We start from the raw sequence: 26,759 nt of genomic DNA on the forward strand, positions 1-26,759 counted from the left end.
ATCAAAAATTGTAAAAATTTTAGCATTTAGCATTAAAACACCAACTTTATAACATATAACACATCACTTTACAATATCCCTTACATCAAAACTTCTATTTTTGTAACACTTCATTTAAATATTCTTTCTTTATCATTTTTTATTCTTCCTCTCTCTCTATCTCTCTCTTTCTCAACCTAGTACCGTTGGCCACCACATCCACCCACCCATACCATAACCACCACATCCACCCACCATCGCTGCCACCAGCCAGATCCACAACAACCACAAACAACAACAGAGAGAGAAAAAAAAAAAAAAAACCCCCTCCATATCCACCCATACCATAACCCCACATCCACCTACCATCGCTGCCACAAATCGCCACCGAATCAACCTAGACCCATAAATCAACTCAGCACCTAGACTTCTTGACCTTCAATCGCTACCTCTCCCTCACACCACCTCGCCGGTGAGATCAACGGTCGCACCACCATAACCATTTGCGCCGTCGACAAACCGATTTCGAAACCGAACCCCAAACTGAACCCCAACCGATTTCGAAACTGAACCCCAAATTGTTCGTGATGTTTCGATTTCAGAACAATGTCATCCTTGTTTGCATTTTGTTGAGGATTTTCGAAATATAGAGGTGGAGCTTGTGGCGTTTGTCATTGAAGAGCTTCGATTCATGGTGTTGCTCCTCCGACATCATCTCGTAGAGAGTTTGAGACTGAGATGGAGAGCGTATGGTGGTCTGAGAAAGAGAAAGAGAGAGGAAAGTAGTGGAGAAGAAAGGCATGGCACAAGAGAGAGTGAGAGAGAGAAAAAGAAAAAAAATATTAAAAAACTCTAGCATTTTGCAACAGTAAGGTGTCAAAGATGAGATTCCACTGTAGCTCAATGCTAAATTTTTTAAGATTTAACATATCTGATGTAAGTGTGTTTTTATCATTTGAGGTGCTAAAAATGCTAAAAAATAGCATTTAGCATTTTTAGCACATTTGATAAGAATGCTCTTATAATCTAACCAAACAATTCCAAAATTTAAGTAACACATCTGTACTTTATTATTTTAATTTTATAGAAACATGGTTCTTTTTTAATAAAACATTTTTTAAAAGGAAGTGTTGTCCTAGTCATTTGTTTAGATTTTTCCACTTGTCCATTAGACACCCGAAAACTCGAAAATCCAATAAACTAGAAGTGTGTTTGGCATTTACTTAAAAGTTTTTGCTTTTTGTCTTTTTTCCCCCCTTTTTTGTAAATAATGGAACTTTTAATTTTTTGGGAATAAATTAACCTTTAGCTTTTTATCACATATTTAACATGTATAAAATTTACAAAAATTATACATTTTAATAAATACTGTGCAAAAATTAAGACACTGAAATAAGTAAAATCTAAATGGATCATTATAATGTGATTGATTGAATTTGGTGTTTCTAGGTTTAGAGCACTTCGCCCATTTACCCACCATCTAATTGTTCAGGATTATCATTATTTTGACAAAAATTATATTTTAGTCTCTACATTTTAAAGTCACTGTTAATTTGGTTCCTACATTTTGAAGTCAATTTGATTGTTGTTGTATCAAAATGCATACTTTATACTTCATATTGTAAAAAAAGGAATGAAAAAGTAGCGGTGAGTGAGTTAGCGGGTGGGGCTGAGTTGAACTTGAGAGTCGAGGATCATCTTGAGTCACAACCTACCAAGTAGTAAGAAAATGATGATGCTTTGGTTTGTGAAGTGAGTGACAGTGGGAACCCACTAAGTCCATGTAAACCAATGACAATGACACCAACAAACAAGAGTCTTTATAGCTAAGTCTTAAGAGACGGAACCTAATAAACAAACTTAAGGAATTTTTTTTCTAAATAACAATAAATATTAAAAAATTTAGTTAATTGTCACGTTTCAAAACAATGTTGAAAACTAATATCTCAAGTGTCTAAAACTCGAGTTCCAAGATAAAAATAGAGTTTTTAAGTCTCGATTTGTAAGTGGATTAGTTTAAAGTGGGAAAAAATTAAGCTGAAAATCGAGTTTTAAAGACTCGATTTCCATAAATTGAATAAAAACGCCGCTATAGGTCTATAAAACGTCACTATAGGGCTTAAAAACGCCACTATAGGACTCCCTAAAAACCTGTACTTATAAAATTTTTTTTGCAGGAAAACGCCGCTATAGGACTTAAAAACGTCACTGTAAGGCTTAAAAACGCCACTATACGTGAAATTTTTTTCGCATAAAACTCAAGTCTTAAAGACTTGAGATTTATGTGGCATTTTCACACTCCCGAGACGAGTCTTTTAGACTCGAGTTTTAATATGGATCTCGAGTTTCTAAAACTCGAGATGCTACTTTTCTTTATTGTTTCAAACATTACCTAACTAACTATATATAATTCTTTTGCACTGCTGTTTTGCACGTTACCTCCAAACTTAAGCAATGAATCTAAGTTTTGTCCGCATTTAAAATATAAAAATAATATTAAAAAAGAAAAGAATAGAAAAGGAAAAGAAAAACTCTCTCTCTATTCACTTGCCGCTCTCTTCAGTCGCCTCACCTGCATATCTGAAGCATCTCACCGGCAGTCACGGTAAACTTGCTCGTTTTTAATTTTCCGATATACTCTCTTCGACCCTTAAATAAATAAAGAAATACTCAATTTGAATTTATGCGTTCGTGTTTCAATCTCCTTCTTCCTGCTTTTTTCCTATGAGGTTTGGTTCTTATTAGCAGGGTTTTCACTTTCAATGGTCGCATGATATAATATAATATAATAGAGGATATTTGAACCTGAGTTTTGGGGGTTGGGGTTAGATGGCATTCAGAGGGCGAGGGCGTGGACGTGGATATGGAGGTGGTGGCGGCGGTTTTAAATATGCCAAGCAAGAGCCCTTTGAACTCTTTCCTGTAAGTTCAAATGAATATGATTGATTGCCTCTATTATGATTTTTTAGACTATTTGTCAATGAATTTGATTTTGTTTCTGTCTTTTCCAGCTAAAGTTTTCTCTATGAAATTGCAGGATATTGAATTACCTTGTATCGGAAGTGTGATCAAAGAAGAATCTGATAAAAAAAAAGGAGAAACTGATCAAAAAGGAAAAGGTTTGACCAGAGAAGAAACTTTAGTTTCTACCGGCATGCGCTTGCAAATTTTTTGGAAAAGCTCTGCTTATTTTCTTGAGGAGACTGTTCCCAAAAGTAAGCAAGCAAGCAAGCATTGTTTTTAATTCTTTCCTCCTTATGCTTTGCTTTATGGAAATCTTTCAATTTACTTGTTCTTGGGCTCTACCCTTGTTGTTTTCGCTTTCGATTCTACTTTATATATATTTATCAACAAAAATTATTTCAATTTAGTCGAGAATATGTTTTTTGATATCTTGAAAAGGGATTCAAATAGATATCACATTCGTATTGACACTATGAGTGAGTGAAGATCTCTGAAGTATATCAACATTTGGACATGGAAACATTTAAAACATAAGATACAGAGATGACTGGGAGACTCACTTTTTTGTCAAAAAAAAAAAATAGTAAAATGTCTGTAATGGTGATATAGATAAATTAGTCAACTATGATCCTAAATTTATCAATAAAGAAAGAAGGCATTATTCACTTCAAAATTTGTGTAACAAGCTTTTCTTACGCGCATGCGCGCACACATGCATATATATATATATATATATACACACTATTATATATTCTTATAATCAATACTTCACAAAGGCTGTATCTGAAGTTTCAAGGAGTCTTTGATATGTGCTATTGAGAAAAATTATACTGGTCGAATTTCCAATGAGCTCTAGCTCAACTAGCACCTCTGCTCCTTGTAAGTTTTAGGTGGAGGGTAAGGTCGTGAGTTCAAGACTCATTGGGTGCGTGTGTAACTTGCCAATAAAAGAAAAATTTTATACTGGTCAAATTGGTTTTACAAGCTTCAGGTTTGTCTTGTAGTTGTAGTGACACTAGAAAAGTGCATTTTTATAAAATGTACATAACGACCCTCTTCAAGATGGATGGAGCTGACCTATCCAAAGATCCAAGATGAATGGAATTCGATTTTTTCTTTCAAAGATTCAAACATGTAATATTTTGTTGGGTTTAGAGATTTTTTTTTTTATAAAAATTTTAACATTGAAGGTACTTGGTTGGCTTTCATTGTTTCATGCTGGATCGCATTAGATTTATGCAAGAGTTGAGAGCTGTGAACAATATGAAAACCAGCCAACTATTTATGTAACTTTCTTGTGTAATCTACATGGAGAGTAGAGCTGTGGGCAGGATTGAGTTGGCTTCTTTGCTGTAACCATAGATATGATTGTAGTTGAATTTTAATCTGAATCCAGGATTCTTTTGAAGCAGCTACACTGAATTCCGAGCATAGTAGGAGGAGATGTTTTCTTATCATGCATATTTCACTTTTGAGACCAAAATGCATTACTCTGTGTTTGTACTCAATTCTTATTTACCTTAATAATAGACGCGAAAGGATTTCGTCCGTCAAAATTTATAGTTGCCTTTAGATCCCTACTAGATTACATCACGTTAATATTTCCACTTCTTGAATTTCTGGTGTCAGAGAGCCAAAGTACGGATATAGAAAGATACTCTGACAGGACAAAACCAAGGACCACAGTGACACGTGATTCTCTTTCGCAAATTTTGGTGGTTAAAAGATTTCCTCAAGAACTAATTGGAGGTGCGTAATCTGAGCAACTTATTGAAAATGGGTTGTGGTCTTCTAAGACTATATTTTACTTTGCCTTGTTGATATTCCTTCTGCATTTCATGATGTCTTAAGAGACCATTCCAGTAACACAAATGAAAATTTCAGGTTGGAAAGGGCAGCAGCCAAGCAGGAAAAAGGTTCGATGGAATCCCGAGTCAGGTTTGATGAGATGGAATGCCTTCTCTCTGTTAATTTGCTTTAATATGTTTTGGGGTGTATTTCTTTCTGATTTGTGCACATTTTGCATTTCTCATTTGCCCAATGTCGGTTTGTCATTGATGAAGATCAGCCCCTTAAAAGTGTTCTTTGCAGAAAAAGGAAAAAGGGACAAGGGCCTAAGTGCTCCCCCTACTAGAAATAATTGGTTTCTAACTTGGGTGCCAGTTGATATTGAATTACTTAATTGGTTGAACAAAACAGGTTCTGTTATTCAAGGATTTAAAAATCTGAAATTTCATATTCTCGGGTCTTTTTAGTAATTCCAGTTTTGGGGCCATTTGGGGTTGAATTCAAAACTTAGGACGTGTTTGGTTATAATATGGCCATCCTTTGAGCAAGGCCAATTAAATTATTATTATTTTTTGGATGTCATACTGTTATAGGTAGTGCAGATAATTAATAGGTGTGTATACTTTGGAAGCATGCCTGTGAGATGGACTAAAATTTGAGACTTTTTGTCTTATACTTATTTATCTGAGATGGGAGTTTTAAAATAAAATTTCACTGGTCTTCTTTGTTCTTTTTTTAATATTTTCACCAATCTTCTTTACATTACTCTTGTGGGGGTTGGGGGGGGGGGGGGTTTGAGATTTTTGTTATGGAGAAGATTAATTCCTCCCCCCTCTTTCCCAACTTGGGGTCATGTTCCTCGAGACAGGCCGCCTTCTCTCAGGGCAGAAGTCTTCTACTTTAGTCTACTGATGGGTTTCCTTCTTTCCTGGGTTCTACTCACTTGTGGCACTCGTTGATTATACAGCTTCTAAAATCTTGAGTTTGAGAATTCTTGTCATGCATTTTTATTCGTGATTTTATTTATTTTTCATGGATTCCTCATCAATTCTTCCCTTCGTTCCTTTTATGTTGGACATAAAATTTGAGACTTTTTGTCTTATACTTATTTATCTGAGATGGGAGTTTTAAAATAAAGTTTCACTGGTCTTCTTTGTTCTTTTTTTAATATTTTCACCAATCTCCTTTACATCACTCTTGTGGGGGTTGGGGGGGGGTGTTTGAGGTTTTTGTTATGGAGAAGATTAATTCCTCCCCCCTCTTTCCCAACTTGGGGTCATGTTCCTCGAGAGAGGCCGAGACAGGCCGCCTTCTCTCAGGGCAGAAGTTTTCTACTTTAGTCTACTGATGGGTTTCCTTCTTTCCTGGGTTCTACTCACTTGTGGCACTCGATGATTATACAGCTTCTAAAATCTTGAGTTTGAGAATTCTTGTCATGCATTTTTATTCATGATTTTATTTATTTTTCATGGATTCCTCATCAATTCTTCCCTTCGTTCCTTTTATGTTGGACATCTCACTTGGAACGCAAAACTCTCTTTTTGGTCTTGTACTAAGGAGGTAATCTGAACACCACTAAATCTTGACGCCAAGAACTATTGCAAGGTTCTCAAGTAGAGAGTAGAGTGTGCTGAACAACTGAAGAAAATCCCCACTCTAAAAGTGGAAATGACAAAGAGCAAACCATCATCTGTCATATGAAAACCAAAATCCTATATATCTTATTTTTAATTAAACATGCATGATAGTTCTGCTAGTCTCAACTTGTTAACATGAATGTCTACATGCACCAACTCTTAAAAAACTATTTGTTATTTGGAGAGCATCATCACCATCTACTGTTTCTTTTAGATGATTCTGTCTTACAACAAAGTCTTTGGATAGTATGTTAAACTGAATGAAATGTTTCTATGTCAGATCTGCAGAAGCTAGATTTTTTAGAGAAGCTTGAACAAAGGTTTCAGGTAAAAGACTCAGCTTTTGCAACTCTTCTGCCTACAATATTTGTTTAAAGATCAGTTTAGCCATACTTTTGATAAGAGCACATCTGAATCAAGCCTTATATATATGTATATATATATATATATATATATTTTTTTTTGGATTAGTGAAAATAAAATATTTTCTAATAGGAAGACATTCGAATCAAGCTTATATTCTTTGCAAGTGGCTATAATTTTAGAATTTAATGTTGAACATACTAGTATTTTATGTATACAGTCATTAGTTGTCATAGGCTGTTTGCCTTAGATCTCCTTTAGAGTCCAATGTTGTTGACTCATTCAAATCTGTAGGGCCAAGAGGATAAAGGTGAAAAGGAAAAGAAAGAAGGTGAAGACGAGGATGAAGATGAAGAAGAGGGAGAAGATGCTGAGGAAGAACCTAGTGATGATGATTATTATCAGGTTTGTAAAGAACATATACTAACGGTGTGTTTGTATTGTTTTGTGTTACTTTGATGTTCAATAATCTTTGACCTCGAGACCCACATTGGTTTTGTTGATGATGTGGTGGCCTGTCATAATAATGCTATATGGGTAAATCCGTTCTTAAACATGAACGCCCAGATGCATTCGTAGAAACTTAATCAATAATATTGAGTTTACATAAGTTGTTAACAAAATGTGGTATATGATGTTACGCATGATATTAAACATCACCTACCATTGAATCTATGCATAGAATGGGGTCCATTCTTGTTAATTCTCTTGGAACCTCTGGAGCATGATCTTTAAAATAGGCAAGTATCAAGGATAACACGTTTAAATTTCGTGCAGAGAATGCATATCTTGGTGCAAATAAGTCCACGGCTTATCTATCCATGATGAGGCATTCTCTTCTCTTCTACTGTTGTTTATATATGGCGAATTAGGTTCCCTTATCAGCATATGAAATTGTTAAGTTGGATTCTGTGGTCAGGCGGAACACTGACCTACCAAAAAAGCCGTATCCTATTGCTTCAACATTTCAAAAATTTGTGGTAGTTGCCATTTTTAGTCAAAAGTACTATATAAAACATCATTCTTATGATATCAACTGGCTGTAGGATGTCATCCAAGTATTGAAAGAAATTTGTTTTGATATTGGATTTGTTATTTACTGGATGAGATGAAAGAAAGACTTATGGCTTCTTTTGAGGCAGCAGATGTGTAAACTTCTGTCTCTTGGGTATCAATTCTATTTCCGGTTCTCATTCATCAGTAGTCTCACATTATGTTTAGTTGTAGCTTTTTTAAATTCAGTCAGTGGGATATTATTGTTTATACCTGACATTAACAGGTTCAATATTTAGGGCATGGATATATATATATATATATATATATATATTTGCCATATGTTTTTTTATACAATTTTCCACCTTGCAGAATGATTATTTTGATGATGATGAAGATGATTATAACGAAGTTGATGACGGTGGTGAAGGTAGTCACCTTTACCGGCACTTAACTCCTTTGTTACTTTTGACTTATACCTTGGAGTTGTTACCTGTGTGAAATAAATGGACTAATTAATCTGTGGAGTACCAGAGCAATACTAATGGTTTCTAAACATTGCAGATGAAGGTATTTATTAATCACCATGTGAAGAATGTGAACAGTTCGATGCAAGTTGTGCAGATATGGAAGTACTCCTTTTTCTTATAGGATTAATTGGGATTTCAAATGTGAATTTGACACCATACAAGGCTTCTTTCAGATACAAAGGTCCTATCTGTTAATCCCCTCTGTTAATGGTTGCCTTCTTGTGAGTTTGACTACTAAAATTTTGCGGTTGAAATTTCCTGCTTGACGAGAAAGATATGCAGGAGTACAGTAGTTTTTGTTTCAGTATGAGTAAGTACATGAGCATTTTTATCATGGTTAGGTGTTTACATGTACCTTTTTTTTTTCTTCTTATGATAAGGTTTTTATGTATTAGGCGGATGTCTGCTAACTTAAGGAGCTTCATTTGTCTCAACTTTCAACAGTAAACACTTCGTTTCGGTTGAAAATGTTTTTGGGGAAAAATGAGTTAGTTTTCGTTGTTAGTTTGAAATTCTCAAAACCATACAAAAATAATTGTTTGGCCATACTAAAATTATGTAAAACTCGCATATCAAAACACCTATGCACATTACAAATAGCAACAAATCAAGACAGAATATGAAGAAAAATAAAATAAAATATAGCCTCACTGAATCGTTGTCAATCACCATACATGGTAATCTAGTCCTGATAACTACTTATGTTGAAAAACCCCATGGCACCATCATGAATCACCTTTCAACATGATTCAACTCATAACATTGCATACAAACTCCATGATACCAGCATAAATCAACTCAGAACATGACTTGGTGACGATAAAATTGAATATGATTGAACACAAATAAAATTGAATGTCATTGCTTATGGGTGCTTGATACTCTCTTTGAGGCAAAGAAAACCCATTTAGCCATCCGGAGGAAATGATTTCGATACTGGAGAAGAATATATAAGGACACATGATTCGTATATATCTATTTCAATTATTATTCTTATTATATACTATATATATATATATATATATATATATATATTATTTTCTCTATTTTTATACCTAACTCATTTATAATTTATGGAAAATTCTAGTGCCACAACTCTGTGCACAACTCGGCCACGTGGCGAGTTATGGTTGGTGGAGGGGTGACCTACTATCACTTCTCCACCAACCACAACTCACCACGTGGCCGAGTTGTGTACAGAATTATGGCACCAGAACTACTCATAATTTATTATTTTTCTTACCTATTCTATTACTAATTCCAAAACACTTGTTTTCTCTCTTTTGTAGCAGTCTTATTTCTCTTTTTCTCTCTACCTGTCAATATCAAAGTCACTTCATTTGGGATAGCAAAATACCTCTAACTCGCTTACTCCAAGTCCAACATCAACTTTCGTTGCTCTAGTCTAAAAAAAGAGACGGTGTGAGGGATGGGGCTACTTGATCTGATCCTATCTTGTCCTATTGACATCGATCCATTGTCACGTGCGGATGTAGAATATGAGAAATATCATATATAAAAATGGAGAGATTTTTTAACAATGCAATATATATATTTTAATAATTTCAGAAATACAACAAAGAGGTGAAGTTAATTAACTTAGCAGATTGCTTGCACTGCTAGTCTTCCATTGCCAGTGCCAAGGTTTGTTATCTGAAATGTTGCAGCTGACACAGGGATGGAACAACTCTCCCTCCCAATGCATGCCGTTTCCACAACAGAGAAACTGTTGCTAGCCTCCCAAGAACCTTTCTTGAATGAACCACACTTTCCTTGAGGGTCTCCATAGCTTGCATATTTGATTTCTGAGATGGTTTGCCCACCTTGGCATGATAGTTCTAATGTGTGACCCTCATATGCATTTCCGCACACGGTTCCAACTGTGACAGTTTGGAAAGACACTTGTTGAGGATTTCCACCTATTTCTTCAAACAAAATCAAAGTGTTTTTGTCATTATTGAGGAATGATCTGGGAACATGGTACCACCTTTGGGATGGATTGCCACAGTTTGACACACATTTATCAGATTTGTACTCTCCACGATAATCACATGAATCACTGCATCCATTGGCATCAGCAAGGAATGAAGGCCAAAAGCGCCCAATGCTGTTCCCATTCACCCAAGCATGCCCTTTGCCCATACCTTGCAAGTCCACAACCACAGGGTCTGTACCAGAAGGGGTTTTGAAAGTGGTTTTATACCATGTCAGTTGTTTCCCTACAGGAACATTCTGTGAGGTTCTCCACCTCTTCTGATGGGCTTTATTTGGATTATACATTTGTTTGGCCTCACCAACCAATCCTACCTTGTAACTCCATTGGTTCGATGATATATTCCAGGTAGTACTGCCTCCAATCAATTCTACGGGACCCCCCACTATACCAACAGGCACCGTATCAAAAAAAGAACCATAATTTTGCAATCCAACTGTGGCACTGAGTAAAGTTATGGTGTTAGCCCCTTGCTTTAGAGATACAGGTTTCTCAAACACAAAATTGTATTTGCCATTAGTGCCCCATTGAGAACCAACGAATTTCCGGTTAACAAAAGCATGAATAACATGACCTCGGGTGTTTACGCGCAAAGTCACATTCTTCAAAGAAGATGATGGATCATTCATGTCAACTCTAGTCATGTACCACAAGTAGTCACTGGAATCAACTGTAGTTTGCTTTTGTTCAAGGAGTAGAGATGCTTTGAATTTACCTTTTCCTAGTAGAGTGTCTTTCATGGCCTCTGGTGCCCACATCCAAGAAAGTGGTTCACCACCACTATTACTAGCCTGTTTCTTAACATAAATGGATGTTTGAGCATTAACCTTTGCAGTGTTGTAGACTTCCTTGTTACAATTTTCAAGAATGCTGACAGACCAAGCAGGCACAAAGTACTTACCATCTTGTTGTAAGTCAACGTTGGCATCTTTTGAAGTGTCTGAATTGCTCAAGAAACAGAATCTGCTCCCATTGTTAGCGTTAGTGTATGTAGACAAATAAACCCCGTCGCCATATTGTTTGTCAGTCCTATTGCCAGTAGTGAGTATCTTTTCTCCTAGTTTGATGGCAGCATGGAGATCCTTGAGATGCCCCCATTTAGGCTGATTGAAATCTCCATATTCATTAAGTGGAGCATTGTAGTCATAAGAAGTTGTGATGTATGGACCTCCAGCTGTGCGTCCAAAGTTGGTTCCTCCATGGTACATATAATAGTTGTTGAAAACTCCACCGAGTTGGAAAAATCGTGCAACTGAGAATGCCAAATCTTCAGCAGTTCTGAAGGGATCTTTGCCACCCCAATTCCCGAACCATCCAGTCCAATTCTCAGTGAACATTTTCGGACTTTTAGGATTGTTTGGTGTAAATTTATGACAATAAAAACCATTGCAAGTATTTATCATGGATTGTGGAGCGTCTGGTTGTTGGCACATAATCCAAGGGACACTAACATTGAGCGATGTGGCCATTTGAGCACACCATTGGATGTAGGATTTTCCAGCTTCTCCATAAGGTCCCATGATGTTGCCATACTCGTTTTCAATCTGCGTAATGATTATTGGACCCCCTTGTGGAGCAAACAAGTTTGCTTGTTTGCACATATTCACTATCTTGGTTGTGAATGTTTGCATTTCATTCTTGTACACCTCATTATCTGTCCTTAGCTGAACACCCTGCAAATTGTGTAACCACATAGGGAAACCTCCATAGTTCCATTCTGCACATACATAAGGACCAATGCGTAGAACGACGTAGAGTCCAGCTTCTTGAACCAACTTGAAGAACTTAATGAAGTCTAGATTTCCTGAGAAATCATACTTGCGGCGTTGAGGCTCATGGCGATCCCAGAAGACGTATGTTTCTATTGCATCAAGCCCACCATCCTTTGCCTTTTGAATAAGATCCGGCCACATCTCCACGGTGCTGCGTGGATAATGGATTGAGCCCGACAATATCACCCGCCTCTCTCCATTGATAATGATGGCATTTGAATCATATGAAATCTCTACTCCTGATGAGCATGTGTATAGGCAAGCTAAACTAGCAATGACAAGGAGCTCAATCCAATATCTAGACATTTTGACCAACTCTTGGAAAGCTTATTTTCTTTTTGGCTGATGGGCATGGGATTTATATAGAAATCTTGCCCTCACTCTGATCTCTGTGGTTGTTATCATGCTTACATCCTGATCAACTTCTTTACAAATTATATCCATAGATAAAAGATCACAGCCTCACAAGTACGTGTAATTTCTTAAATTTAGATAAACTCGTTACTACTTGTTTTTTTGTTACAACCACAACTTTTGTTTTGGCCATTTTTGGGTTGTACGTTGTTAAAGAACAAACTTCAACACTTAACTAACGAGTTTTAGTGGCTCTTTCCAAAGAACAAAGAAAAAAAAACAAATAACAAGTTTTAGTGACATATTATGACAAACTGTGGAATGTGAGCCCTTCTTTTGGACCTTTGGTTACCGAAGGCTAGCTAGGCTTTTATATATTTTCTAAGATTTTAGTATTTCAGCTAGTAATTTGTTATTCAAATGCAAGATTAGCATCTTCTAGAAATTTTAAGGTAAATCCATCGTAAAATTGATTTGATCTCATTTTAAGTTCAGTTTATACCAGAAATGAAGCGGTTTCAAAAAACAGAAAAAGAAAGAAAGAAATGAAACAGTTATGTGGATAGGTAAACAAAATCTACCAAAATCAGCGTAATATTCGTTACATCGATCCTTATTATTATTATTATTCTCCTCTAATATTGCCACTCCCATTAATTAAAGCACAAATGTTCTCCATCATATGCACAACCATGGACAATGTATAAACATACGTCAGATAGAGTATTAGCAAGAAATAGATAAATTTCATAATTTATATTATACGTTACAAATTTAAAAATGTATCTAGCCTCATATTATTTAATATTTAAATAACATAACACCTTATACATTGTCAAATACTAGAAATAAAAAGTTCTAATCGATAAATGAATTTTCTTAATTTCAAATGAAACATAGTAGATTCTCATAGGATATATAAGATTTATGCAAAGCTGCTAGCGGGTATTCATTACTGGGTAGATCAGAGGCAGACAATTTCTCTCTGAAGGATTTACCATGTGCCAACAACTGTGTATAGTCAGGTAGGTTTTCTTTGATTATAGGAAGTTGCTTGAAATTCTCAGCCCATGCATGCAAGCGAGGCACAGTACTTGGTTCTAGCAGTTTAACCCCTCTCATTTCTTCCATGCTTTTAAACCAGTGACACAGCCATCCATACGTTATGTCTACTAATCCTATATTGTCTCCACCAAAATACTTTTTGTCCCCTAGAGCTTGCTCTTCCAAGATTTTCAGATATTCCGCGATTTCTTTTATTGCATTCTGATCATCAAGCTCCTCTTTTGTAGATCGGAAAAATGCAGCGAAAATAGGATTCTATAGATGATTCAGAAAGATAAGCTATTAGAATGGAAAGAATATAACTCCCTTTATGATAAAGAGAAACTGTGCGATTATCATAAAAAGAAAAGAGTGACTGTGTGATTTAGTTATGTTAGAGTATAAAGTAATTTCTTTACTTGCTATCCTTTCCCTAGAACATAATTAAAAGTTTGAGATATGAGGCTTCTGACAAAATCAAGAAAAGGAATTATAACTAGAAGTAATTCAGAAATCAAGTAATAGAAAATTGATTAATTAAATTTGACAACTTATATGTATTAAAATATTTTATATACGAAATTGATCAATTTCATAGTCTACATTAAATATTACAAATATAAATGTATATCCAATACTACGTCATTAAAATTTTAAATGATGTGCCATTATATATATATATATATATACAATGGCGGAGTCACACACAAGGGTGGGGGAGCCCTGGTTTAAAAAAATTATTTTATAGTATTTATATTATTTATTTCAAAAAATGTAGCATGTAAAAATTGAAGTTAGCCCTCATAAATTTTGAGTCAATTCAATGGTGCTCTTAAATGAAAGAGAAATTATATATTAAAATCATATAATTTAAGAGGTTCAACAAATTAAACTATGTAAAAAATGATAAATTTTTATACATGTCTAATAGAAGAAATATATGACTTTTGTATGCTCATTAAAATTTAGAAGATGATAAATTCTCTTAGTAAATTAATTTTTATACATGTGTGTATGTAGAGGTTTGTCTTAACTAATATATTAACATCACAACTTGACCCCCCCAAACCAAAATTTCTGGCTCCGCCCCTGTATATATATATATATATATATATATATATATATGGTAAAATCTAAAAAAAAAAAAAAAAAAAAAATCTTGATTATAAAATGAACACTCAATTTCAAGTGAAATAAGAAAGATTTGTTGAACATCAGTAAAGTTTTTCAGAAAACTGAAAATTTCAAAAATGTCTCTTCAAGTTGAACCTGAACAACTATTCATGACTAGTTTAAAAATGTTACTATAATATAGTGCTGAATGATTAGATTAATGGGACTAACTCAAGTACACTACAAGCAAATTAAACATGGATTTCATGGGCAGGTGTTTTCTTAAGTAGTCTCAATTAACAAAGATGCAACATGCATCATTGGATATTAATTTGTCCGAGTCAAAATTACCTTATCGGCTTCAAATTTAATCCAAAACCGAGCTAATGCCCTTTCGTAAGGATCCTTTGGCAGCAAAGGGTTGTGAGGCCAAGTTTCTTCGATGTATTCAAGGATGATAGGGGACTCAACTATAGGTTTGCCACCATGAACAAGAACCGGAACCTTCTTGTAAACTGGGTTGTACTGAAGTAGCATATCACTCTTGTTGCTCAAGTCCTCTTCTATGTACTCTTATTTCACACCCTTCAGCTTCAAAGCCCATATCACTCTATAGCCAAAAAAGCTTACCTAGATCCAAGGAGCTTGACTTCTTCCATTATAATTAATGTAATTTGTAAATAGGATACCAAGTTTGGACATCTACCACCAGAGCCTAAATGTTAATTTATAGCAATAACGGTAGTAATTAATTAAGTTTCTTGCTTACTAATTAATGAATGTCAAATTGTCAATTTCTATGATTTATTTTTGAACGTATGGATATGGTGACTTTATTAATTAGGAATTTGAATTGGTCGTGCTTTGGTTGAAATGTTTGTTTCATTGGAATATTTTATATATGGGTATGACGTGACAGTCTTACAATATGTTTCTTCCTATATATGCTAGCTAGAAGAAATTAGGGATTTTCCAACAAACTTCTTCTTGTATTTTTTCTTTAAATCAATCTCTCTCTCTATATAAATAAGTAGAAGTAGATATTTTCTAAAGTCTTTTTTATTTTTTATAATATAAAATTCTATAAAGTCGTGAAGTAATGGTGTGAACATAAATTATTCTGCAGGCTCCATCTCCATGTACAAAAGGACAAGCTAGGTGGGCCCACAGACAATTTACATGGGGATATTTGCGGACTAGCACAATGAGGGTATAAAATATAGTAAGTTAGCACGGGTATGAAAGGTATTTGGAAACTAGCATCTCGAGTTTTTAAAACTTGCCTCCTACTTGCTGAGTTGGATACGTTTATGCCACATAGATCTCAAGTTTTTTACACTCGATTTCAAAATACACAAGACGAAGAACTACAAACCCAGAAAAAGAAGAAAACTCAGAAGAAAGAAAGAAGGAAGAAGGAAGAAGGAAACCTAGCAGAAAGAATTAAAGAAAGAAGAAGAAGTTCCACAGCAAAAAAGAAGACCCACGGCACACACAAACCTAGTCTCCATCAAGCACATCCTGATCGTCGATTTACAGTAAAGTTCATGATCTCCATCACCGAGCAAACGATCTGAAAAAATTACACACAACTCCTAAAGATGTGAATGATTTGAAAGAAAAAGCTATGGAAGAGAGATGAAATTGAATAAGATTTGAGAGGTTACAATAGTTTTGTTTAGGTCTTCTTCTTCTTCTTTTTTTTCTTCTTCTCTGTGGATCTCTTCCTCTTCTTGGAGGGTTAGTACCCACTGGAACTCGAGTCTTAGAGACTCGAGTTCCATGTGGAATTTTTATCCACATTAGTGAGTCAGAAGTCTGGAGCTCGAGTTTTTAAAACTCGATTTGCTATTAAACTCGAGTTTTTAAAACTCGAGATGCTAGTTTTCCACTTTCTTTCCCAACTTGTCAACTAACAAAATTCTTATAATAATAAAGTTAAATGGAAAAAAAATTATAATTTACATAGCCAAGCCATTCATCTTTTTGCAAAACTGGGATGCCTGCTGAGTGCTAAGAAGGGTGTTTAAAATTCATACGATGTGGCAATAACAAAAATGGAAGCATCATAACGACATGAACACACGATGGGAGTAATTAAAGTGAATTTTAATGAAACAAAGACTTGTTTTCTCATAATGTGGATTTTATATCATGGTGCGTTCTGACCTTGAATTCAGGGGCGTTGCCAGGAATTTTTACATGGGGGGGCCGATTCGAACCATGAAGGTTGAAATCGACGATGATGAGTATCATCGTTGTATGGATAGTCTATATTTTTAGGTTAATATGGACCTTCTTTGAGATAAGCTCGTTGGATTTCATCTTGTTTGTTGATAGAGAATTCACGTATTTGTTTACGTGATTCTGGATCACGATCTATCTCTTCAGATTGAATTCTTGAACATTTGGAGGGGTCAGGGTGTTCATCAGGCATTGAAGTATCAACATTTGTTTCTACAGCCATAGGTGTCTTAATTTCTGAATTGCTAACATCTTTTTTCTTAAAGAATGCATCAATTTTTTTTCGTTTGCTCATAGTTCTTTTAGCTTTAAGAATATGACTAAAAAATAAAATTTTAATTAGAAATTTTTACTTAGTTATATGGATGTTATTCATTCTCAAGAAAAAACAAAATTTCCACTATAATTTAAACATACAACCCATTTTTAATACGACTTTAATTAATAACTCCTCAAACAAAAACAAAAATTAAACAAACGAGTATTGGTACACAACATAAACCAAACAATTTAACAACACCCATAGCCACTTTCATAGCGACATGATATCTAACTAATCAAAAATAGGTAATAAATTAAAAATTTTTACCTTAGAAACTTTGTCTTCACAAAGTGCAAAGATGGGTCACCCATGTGGCAATGCCTATTGCCTCCAACTTTAGATCTTCCCTTCAAGACTCATCACAAACAATCTCCCCATGCCTTCAATTATGTATTTTTCTAAAAATCTATGAAAATATAAAGAGCATGTGAATATTTAGGTGTAGATAGTTGAGAAAAAAAAAAAAAGACATTAAAAAGAGATGAATGTCTAATGCTTAAGAAAGAGCAGAAAACTCACCAGTCACCAAGTTCCAAAACTAAAGCTGATGAAGAAAGAAAAAATTGGTCAGGATTTTTTTTTAATTTTTTATTTTTCGGGACTGTGAGTACAGAGGACTGGAGTTTTGGGGGTTGGGAGGTAGGCAACGGTACCAGTGCAAATGAAAGTGTATCAAAGAAGACAAAACAAAAGAATAAGAAGTAAAGAAAGGGATTCCGTGGGTCAGTGGGTGGATTTTTTGAGATGAAGAGAGTGAAGTTTTGTTTTTAGTATTTGGACTTGAGCGGGCCAGTTTGTTTTATCTGGAGTACATAAGGTGATAAGGCCTAAAACTAAAGCTGGGCTAGGGAGAATAGTTGAGAATTGGGCATGGGGGGGGGCCGGTTGTCCAATATTGGGGGGGCCCAATTTTTTTTTCTACCTACTCTAATGGATTTTTTTTTTTTTTTTTTTTTTGCAGGGGCTAGGGCCCCCCCAAGCCACTACGTGGCTCCGCCCCTGCTTGAATTGATACCTGCATGAATTCCATCGGTTGCACCGAATTTTCCTTTCCTTTGCTCCAAGGTCTCTATCACAAAGTTGGAATAACTTTAAAGCAATACGCTACTCAATTTATATATATTATATTAGAAGAAGAAGGAATGGCGACACACACAGGCCGCGCGCGACCAGGTCGCCGCGCGACAGATCCAGGCCGCGCGCGACCCAGGTCGCCGCGCGCGACCCAGGTCGCCTCGCCGCGCGACTGTTTCTGGGTTTTTTTTTTTTTTTCTTTCTTCTCTGATGAACGCGTTGTGGTTTTCTGGCTTTCTTCTCTGTTTCTGGGTTTTCTTTTCCTCTGGTTTTCTTCTCTGTTTCTGGGCTTTCTTTTCCTGCTGCCCTTTAGTTTTTTTTTTGTTTTCGTTTTAAATGTAAATCGAGTCTTAGAGACTCGATTTCCATGTAGATGCCACCTGGACAAAGCGCCACAACGGAGAGGAACGACGCATGAAAATCGAGCCTTAGAAACTCGATTTAGGGGCCCAAAATCGAGCCTCTGAGGCTCGAGTTGCTAGTTTGCCAATATGTTTCCAAACGGACCCTATTAACTAAATAGTTCGATTTTGATGGGTAATTACCCATTTTCGCCTTTATTATTATTATTATTATTGTTGTTGTTGGCACTTGGGTTTGCCTGGGAGCTTGCACATTGGAAACTTGAAGAGAACCCAACTACAAAAAAGGACAAAAAAGTAAGAGCACCGTCGCACACAAAGCTAAGTGTTCCTTTCCAAAATTCGGCAATGTCTCTGCCGGTGCCGGTATTTTGCTTGAAAGCTTGCACATAAAGAGAGTCTAGCAACAAAAAGGGCTTGAGCTGCATCGTCACACACAAAGCCAAGTGGTGGTCAACCAAAAAAAAAGTTATTTTCCAACTCTGGCAATATCTCCAACGGATTTTGGCGACGTCTCTTGTAGGCCGTTGAGGTTCGGTGGTTCTTTGGTTCTAACTTGTAAGGAGGATGGGATTTTATGGTTCTTGACATGAGGAATGATTGTGTGTGCCAAGTCCTATTCTTAAATTTGTGAAAAGCTAACGTGTCTTGTTATTATTGAAGGGTGTTGACCATGAGCTTTGCACCCATCCTTATTGAATTTAAACTTTTTTAAAAAGAGTCCGAATTCGGTAAGGATGGAAATGTAAAATCCATGTTTTGTATCATCCAATAAGAGATTGTCACATTAATTTTTTTTTTTACATAAAACTCAATACATCCTACCACATATAATAAGTTAATAACATCTCAATAAACTTATAGTCGAATTAGATTTTTAAATGAATATTAGAATTAATTGAGTGTGGTTGTGCCTATTTTTTAATATGTAATATGATGATGTGATATGTTAGAATTGGAGGGTGTGATCACATTATTACAGAATTTAATCTCTTACAAAAAAGCCAATTTAGTTTTACTAGGATTCTTTGCTTAAAAGTTAAAACGGACTAGGATCCCATGTGGTTACATGGATTTTTATTTTTATTTTTTATTTTCTATAGTTTAGGCCACATGGCATCCTAGGTGGCATAAGACTATTTTAAAATTTTTTAAAAATTTATTTTGGTTGTTAATCACGTTAACATTTTCTACTCATCACTTAATCATGAAGTCTATTTTAATACAATACCAAACGGTTAGTTATTAAACTAAGGATTTTACTAACGTGTGTGATTTCAGGAAACTTTTATATAAAAATGAAAAAGTTTCTAACTGTAGGAACTCAAGAATTTTTTGGCTTTGGCTTTGACTTTTTGGTTTGATTGCCTTGCCTTGCATTGCCTTGGCTTGAATTCTTTTGTCTCACATTAGAAAGATGACTTTCCTCTTTCTACCTTATAAGGCATGAACCAATGAGAAAGAAATCACAAAAAATTCTTAAGTACCTACAATAAAATGATCTTTTTATTGTAGGTACTCAAGAATTTTTTGGCTTTGGTTTTGGCTTTTTGGCTTGATTGCCTTGCCTTGCCTTGCCTTGAATTCTTTTGTCCCATATTGGAAATATGACTTTCCTCCTTCTACCTTATAAGGCATGAACCAATGAGAAAGAGTACCATTAGTTTGGAACCAAACTAATGGTACTCTTTCTCATTGGTTCATGCCTTATAAGGTAGAAGGAGGGAAGTCATCTTTTTAATGTGGGATTAAGAATTCAAGCCAAGGTAAAGGCAAGGCAATCAAGCCAAATAGCCAAAGCCAAAGGCAAAAATTCTTGGTACCTACACTAACTTTTATATAACCGGACCACTTAAACTAATATATTTAAAACGTTAAAGACCAAATTGACATATAGTGTAAATGTTAGGGTGTAAAATAGTAATTCACCTTAAGAAATACAAAAAATTAACATGTTCAAGCATACTCTTTTAATAATTCTTTCCATAAAAAAACTCTTTTAATTAATTTCTTTTTCTTCTAAGGTTTGTTAGTGTACGTTTGTTTCCTTGGAAAGTTTTTCCCCCTTACTGGGTAAAACCTGAGGTTTATAATTATAAGGGTTAAGCTATAGATTTAATAATATCAGTGGCCTTGACTTGATTTTTCATAGAGTTATATATATCTGTTTTGCTAAAAAAAGATAGGGTAAATTACAAAGTTGGTCCCTATCTTTTACACCACATCTTAATTTAGTACCTTTCAATTTTGTCAATTTGGTCCCTAATTTTTTCAGCGTTGTGTCAATTTAATCCCTACCGTTATTAATTGGATGGAAAAAGTTGATGTATCAAATAGAATAATTTAAATTATTTTTAATGCTAAATCATTTGCCAATTGCACCGCCACATCAATTTTTTAAAAAAAAAAAAAAAAAATTTAAAAACACTACATTAAAACTAAGAAATGTGATGTGACCACCAAAATCCCTAAACTTTCTTACTCGTCTTCGTCTCTTCTCCGTAAATCCATGTAATTACTTAAAACAAAAAAAGGGTCTTTGTTACACAAATTAGCGATCAAAATCAGAATTTCAAGCACCAAAGCAAATCGATTCCATAAAAATTCAAAATGAGATCAAATGCAACACAACATGCAACTTGTAAAGCTCCAATAAGATGGATCCAAACAAAATTGGATCAAAATGTAAATTTCAATTGAAATTGAAACTTAGATTTGTTAGTTTATGGGATTTCAAATCGAAAGCACTTGCGTAGACCAACACAGTCCCCTCAAAGGTCCAAAAGCACAACAAAGACTCAAAGACAAAGAGATTTCAAAGCATAGAAAAAATAATAATAAAAAGAAATTAATAAAGCTAAGTGAAAATGGCATAGAAGGTTCTAGGGATTGAAGTTTTTGTTTGGTTGCTTGGAGAACAAAGGTGGATAAGTGAGGGAATGATAAGGGAAATTGGAATTTTGTTCTGGTTTGTTTGTTCTATGTTGTTATGTGGAAAAATAAAAAGAATTAAAGAACTAATTGAATGAATGGAGTTTGAATTATTGGTTTTGTGACAAACTAACAGTGAAATTTCAAGTGGGATAAAGATAGGAATTAATCATGAAAACTTTTCTTTTAAATTTTATTCCACGTGGTAGTACATGTGTCATCTAATGTGGCATAAAATAGTTTTTTAATTTGGCTATTAGCCACATCGGCATTTTTTATCCATTACTTAACGGTAAAGATTGTTTTGACATTATTAAAAAGTTAGGGTCTGAATCGACACATTTGAAATGTTAGGGATCAAATTAACATTCAATATAAAGGCTAGAGACCAAATTCGTAATTTACCCAAAAAGATATATTTATCGAATGCTGATGCGAAACTCCACCATGTGTTTAAATATATTTATGGAATGACTTGATAAGATATAATTTCAAATCTAAAACATCAAGTTCTCAAAAAATCTAAAACATCACAAATTTGTTGGAGTAACATCCATCCACCATGTGTTGTTAAATTCACCACAAATTTCCTCTCTCTCTCTCTCTCTCTCTCTCTCTCTCTCTCTCTCTCTCTCTCTCTCTCTCTCTCTCTCATTAGTTAGTTTCCTACAATGGGCTTTCTTTGGTTGCGATGAAATTTGTGGCTATGATGACCTAATTTTGTCTATCCAAAGATTGGGGCATTTTATTGTTTGAGTCTAAAAAGTCCATGAAAAAAAGAATCATGAATACTGAATAGTGAGTCACATGCTGGAAACAAGTTCTATCACGTATTACACTCACATATATTAACATAATTCGCAAATGAGACGTCGTAAGGTGGCTTAGAAATTAAGGAAACCAATTTTAAATTTAAAGTTAGAAAGAAAGAGAGTATAGTTAATAATGTATGAGTATTTTTTTTCTTCATCTTTTTCTTTCTTTTTTAATTACCAATGTATGCTACTAACATGTTTTAGCTCTTCCCCTCAAAAAAAAAAAAAAAAACATGTTTTAGCTCTTCAAAATATACACACAAGTACATGTCAAAGGTTAAGTACAATATCCATTAAAATAGTTTAAATCTAAATTTAGACAAACTATATATTAATTAAAATTTGTTCTCACTTGAGTTTAGCTAAGCTAAATATCAAATAATTAAAACAGTTAAAATTGATTTGATCTCGTTTTAAGTTCAGTTTATATAGGAATGAATGCGGTTTCAAAAAAAAAAAAAAAAAATAAAATAAAGAAAGAAAAATAAATGAAGCAGTTATGTGAATTGCCAAACAAAATCTACCAAAATCAGCTTATTATTATTATTATTATTTTAGGATATATTACATATTTGGTCCTTATCTTTACACCATATTTCAATTTGATCCCTAATATTTCAATTGTGTCAATTTGGTCCTCAATCTTTTAGTGTCGTGTTAATTTAGTCCATGCTATTATATATTATATAAAAATTGCCGACATGACAAACGGGCAAAATACAATTTTAGTTTATTATCACGTAGACAGAAGCTAATTTTATTTATTTATTTTAGCCATTAGACACGTCATCAATTTTCATCTAAAAGATAACAATAAGGACTAAATTGACATGGTTTTGAAAACTTAGGGACCAAATTAACATAATTGAAAGGTTAGAGATCAAATTGAAATATGGTGTATATGATAGGGACCAAATACATAATTTCCCCCTATTTTTATTATCCTTTAATATTATCACCCACACAAGGGTTCTCACTACATATACACAAGCATTGAAAATATATAAACATAAGCATGAAAAATATATAAACATATATACTAGGAGTATTAGGAACCTCTCTATTTGAAATAGATCAATTTCATGATTGAGATTAAATGTTAAAACTCTAAAATTATATGTAGTGTGCGTTTGGATACTGCTTATTTTATTGAAAACTTATTGCTGATCAAAACCCTATAGCAAAATATTTTTATTGCTACAAATTACTGTTCACCCATTTTTAGCACTTGGCTGGTCCATAAACAGTGCCACGGACCAGCCAAAAAAAGGCAAGGAAACAAACGCAAACACAGCTGTTGGAAACAAATGCACCAGTAGTGTCACGTTATTTAAATATTTAAATGACATGACACCTTATACACTTTCAAATTTTAATCGAGAAACATATTTTCTCTGTTTAGGATTCTGATAAAATAAGATTCAAGCAAGCAGCTAGTGGGCATCATAGCCAGTAGTTTTCTCCCTCAATGATTTAAAATGTGCCAACAACTTTGTATAGTCAGGTAGGTTCTCTTGGATTATAGGAAGTTGCTTGAAATTCTCAGCCCATGCATGCAAGCGAGGCACAGTACTTGGTACTAGCAGTTTAACTCCTCCCATTTCTTCCATGCCTATAAACCAGTGACACAGCCATCCATATGCTATGTCTACTAATCCTATATTGTCGCCACCAAAAAACTTTTTGTCCCCTAGAGCTTGCTCTTCCAAGATTTTCAGATATTCCACTATTTCTTTTATTGCATTCTGATCAAGCTCCTCTTTTGTAGATCGGAAAAATGCAGAGAAAATAGGACCCTTGATGATTCAGAAAGATAAGCTATTAGCATTAAAAAAAAACAGAGAGAGAGAGAGAGAGAGAGAGAGAGACTATGAATGGTTTGGTTATGTTATGAAATTATTTCTCTACTTGCCATCCATTCCCTATTATTAACATAATTAAAAACGGAGTAATTCCACTTTATCACCTTAAATTATACTTCAAATTATACTTTGCATCGTAAACTTTCAAAATACATGGTTAGCACCTTAAACTATAATCCGTGTACACAATTTGCACCCTACCATCAATTTTTCATTATTTTGGATAGAAAACCAAAGTTTATGGTGCATAGTGTAATTCGTAATACAGTTTAGGGTGCTAGCCGTACAATTTGAAAACTAAGAGTGTAAAGTGTAATTTTGAGTATAGTTTTTGGATAGTAAAATGTAATTTCTCCTAAAAGTTGGAGATATGAGACTTCTCACAAAAATCAAGAAAAAAGAATTATAATTAGAAGTAATTCAGAACTCAGGTAATTAATAGAAAAGTGATTAATTAAATTTGACAACATGAGCACATTAAAATCCTCTCTATTTGAAATTAATCAATTTTATGGTTTACATTAAATATTATAAATCAAAAAGTGTATCTAATATCATATTGAAACTTTAAATGGCGTGTCATTATATACATCCAATAAATAAAATCTTAACAGAAAAATGAACCCTCCATTTCAAGTGAAATAGAAAAGATTTTGTTAAAAGTCATGCATGATAGGATTGTCATAGTCAAAATTACCTTATCTGCTCCAAATTTAATCCAGAACCGAGCTAATGCCCTTTCATAGGAATCCTTTGGCAGCAAAGGGTTCTGAGGCCAAGTTTCTTCGATATATTCAAGGATAACAAGGGACTCAGCTATAGGTTTGCCACCATGAACAAGAACCGGAATCTTCTTGTGAACTGGGTTGTACTGCAGTAGCCTATCACTCTTGTTGCGCAGGTTCTCTTCTATGTACTCATATTTCACACCCTTCAGCTTCAGAGCCCATATCACTCTATAGCTAAAGGGGCTAGGCCAAAATCCAAGCAGCTGCACTTCTTCCATTATAATTGTAATTTGTAAATAGGATACCAAGGTTGGAAGTCTACCACCAGCACCTAAATGTCAATTTATAGCAACAACGGTACTAAGTTTCTTGCTTAGCACTTAATGGTTGTCAAGTTTGAAAAAGTGTGTATTTAAGAAATTAAAATTCTTTATTCTTTAGAATCTCTATCTAAATTATTAGAATGAAATCATGCCAACGGGTTATGGTTAAAAATGTGGAGGGATTAAACATTGAGTTAGTTTAATGGAAAATATTATTCTATATTTTAGAAGTATAAAATGGCGTATTTCTTTATTTTTATATGGATAATAAATTTCATTATGAATTTAATTAGTGGACCCATTATTATGTTAAGAGGAAATATACCACACTATTATACTTTAAAAACATTGTGTAATTGTATATAAAAAAAAAACTTTGTGTAGTTAATCCTAGCTTAATTGATTATCTGAATGCTGGAAGAGCATTTTATAAATATATTTTTGAAATTTTTTTCCTCTGTGCAAATTCTTATCATACAAGTTTATCCTGAGTGATAAATAATAATAAAGTTCACATTATCTATTATGGTCTATTTAAAATATATATATATATATATATATATTAATAATGGTCTGATGTAATAAGTTGTGATGAGTAGCAGATAAATAATAAACTTCACGTGTCCACAGACTTTCACCAACTTAAAACTTTTCATGTCAGAAAATTCAATAAAGCCATGAAATGGTGGTGTGAACACTACATTCTCATTTAAAAAAAAAAAATGGTGTGAACACTACATTCTCATTAAAAAAAATGGTGTGAACATGACATAAAAATTATTGTGCAGGCCCATCAATGAGACACAAAAGGACAAGGTGCCACAGCCACTGGGACCACAGAAAATTTACGTATCATTCATCTTTTGAAAAACATGGCTGAGGATGTCCACGATTCATACGATGTGGCAATAAAAAATGGTAGAATCATAAGGCATATAAAAGTCACATGAATGAGCCAAGTTCCCCGGAATCACGAAAAGTAAAATGAAATGAATGAAACCAAAAACTAGTGTTCTCTATTCTCTAGAGAGTCTAATCAAACAAAATACATAATGTGGATTTTTATTATATGATGGTGCGTTCTGACCTTGAATATAGGCCAGGCCGCCTGCTTTGATTATTATGTCCAACTGTCCAAGATAATAAGGCCGTTTAATATGGCAACTCAAACACATATTTTCAGTTTTTAAACAGTATTATATATATTTTTATACATTTTTTCATCCATACGTATTTTTACATATATTTTTAAACAATAAAATATATATTTTTAAGTGTATATACCAAACACCTCCTAAAGAATAAAAAATGCACGCATGAAGTACTAGTCTATCAATTTCTCCGAAATTTCCTTTCTTTGCTCCAGCTCACTGTCACAAAGTTATAGGTCCTGTTTGGTATGCAAATTTAAACACATGTTTCCAATTTTTAAATAATATTACACTTATTTTTACACACTTTTTCACTCATACATATTTCCAAAAAAATGAAAATTATTATTTAAACACACGAATCAAACGGGCCCATAGATGCCATATGTTACTTGTTTTGGATTGATAAAATTAAGA

At 34.2% G+C, this 26,759-nt stretch overlaps 3 protein-coding genes and 1 pseudogene across 5 annotated transcripts; 1 reads left to right on the plus strand and 3 right to left on the minus strand.

The window, feature by feature from the left end:
- Window positions 1-2,463: 2,463 nt before the first annotated feature.
- LOC115993926 (glutamic acid-rich protein-like) lies at window positions 2,464-8,722 on the plus strand. 3 transcript variants are annotated; one of them, XM_031117920.1, is made up of 9 exons: window positions 2,464-2,584; window positions 2,725-2,901; window positions 3,017-3,194; window positions 4,573-4,692; window positions 4,828-4,881; window positions 6,649-6,695; window positions 7,026-7,136; window positions 8,097-8,154; window positions 8,289-8,722. In XM_031117920.1, the coding sequence occupies exons 2-9, from the start codon at window positions 2,809-2,811 to the stop codon at window positions 8,303-8,305; spliced, it is 678 nt and encodes a 225-aa protein (XP_030973780.1). In that variant the 5' UTR covers window positions 2,464-2,584; window positions 2,725-2,808; the 3' UTR covers window positions 8,306-8,722. The 3 variants fall into 3 exon arrangements, with proteins under 3 accessions (XP_030973780.1, XP_030973781.1, XP_030973779.1); XM_031117921.1 differs by having other exon boundaries at window positions 2,809-2,901; XM_031117919.1 differs by having other exon boundaries at window positions 2,465-2,584; window positions 2,728-2,901.
- Window positions 8,723-9,853: 1,131 nt separating this feature from the next.
- LOC115949988 (beta-galactosidase 7-like) lies at window positions 9,854-12,422 on the minus strand. Its single transcript, XM_031067244.1, has 2 exons — window positions 10,174-12,422; window positions 9,854-10,077 (listed from the first exon to the last, which is right to left on the minus strand). Exons 1-2 carry the CDS (start codon window positions 12,323-12,325, stop codon window positions 9,854-9,856), a joined length of 2,376 nt encoding a protein of 791 aa, XP_030923104.1. The 5' UTR covers window positions 12,326-12,422.
- Window positions 12,423-13,258: 836 nt separating this feature from the next.
- LOC115949989 lies at window positions 13,259-15,189 on the minus strand (annotated as a pseudogene).
- An 8,253-nt stretch (window positions 15,190-23,442) lies between these two features.
- LOC115993839 (probable glutathione S-transferase) lies at window positions 23,443-25,246 on the minus strand. The gene is made up of 2 exons (XM_031117813.1): window positions 24,838-25,246; window positions 23,443-24,074 (listed from the first exon to the last, which is right to left on the minus strand). Exons 1-2 carry the CDS (start codon window positions 25,144-25,146, stop codon window positions 23,712-23,714), a joined length of 672 nt encoding a protein of 223 aa, XP_030973673.1. The 5' UTR covers window positions 25,147-25,246; the 3' UTR covers window positions 23,443-23,711.
- Window positions 25,247-26,759: the final 1,513 nt, after the last annotated feature.

The sequence above is a fragment of the Quercus lobata genome, chromosome 6 (assembly GCF_001633185.2).
Source record: "Quercus lobata isolate SW786 chromosome 6, ValleyOak3.0 Primary Assembly, whole genome shotgun sequence".
NCBI lineage: Eukaryota > Viridiplantae > Streptophyta > Magnoliopsida > Fagales > Fagaceae > Quercus > Quercus lobata.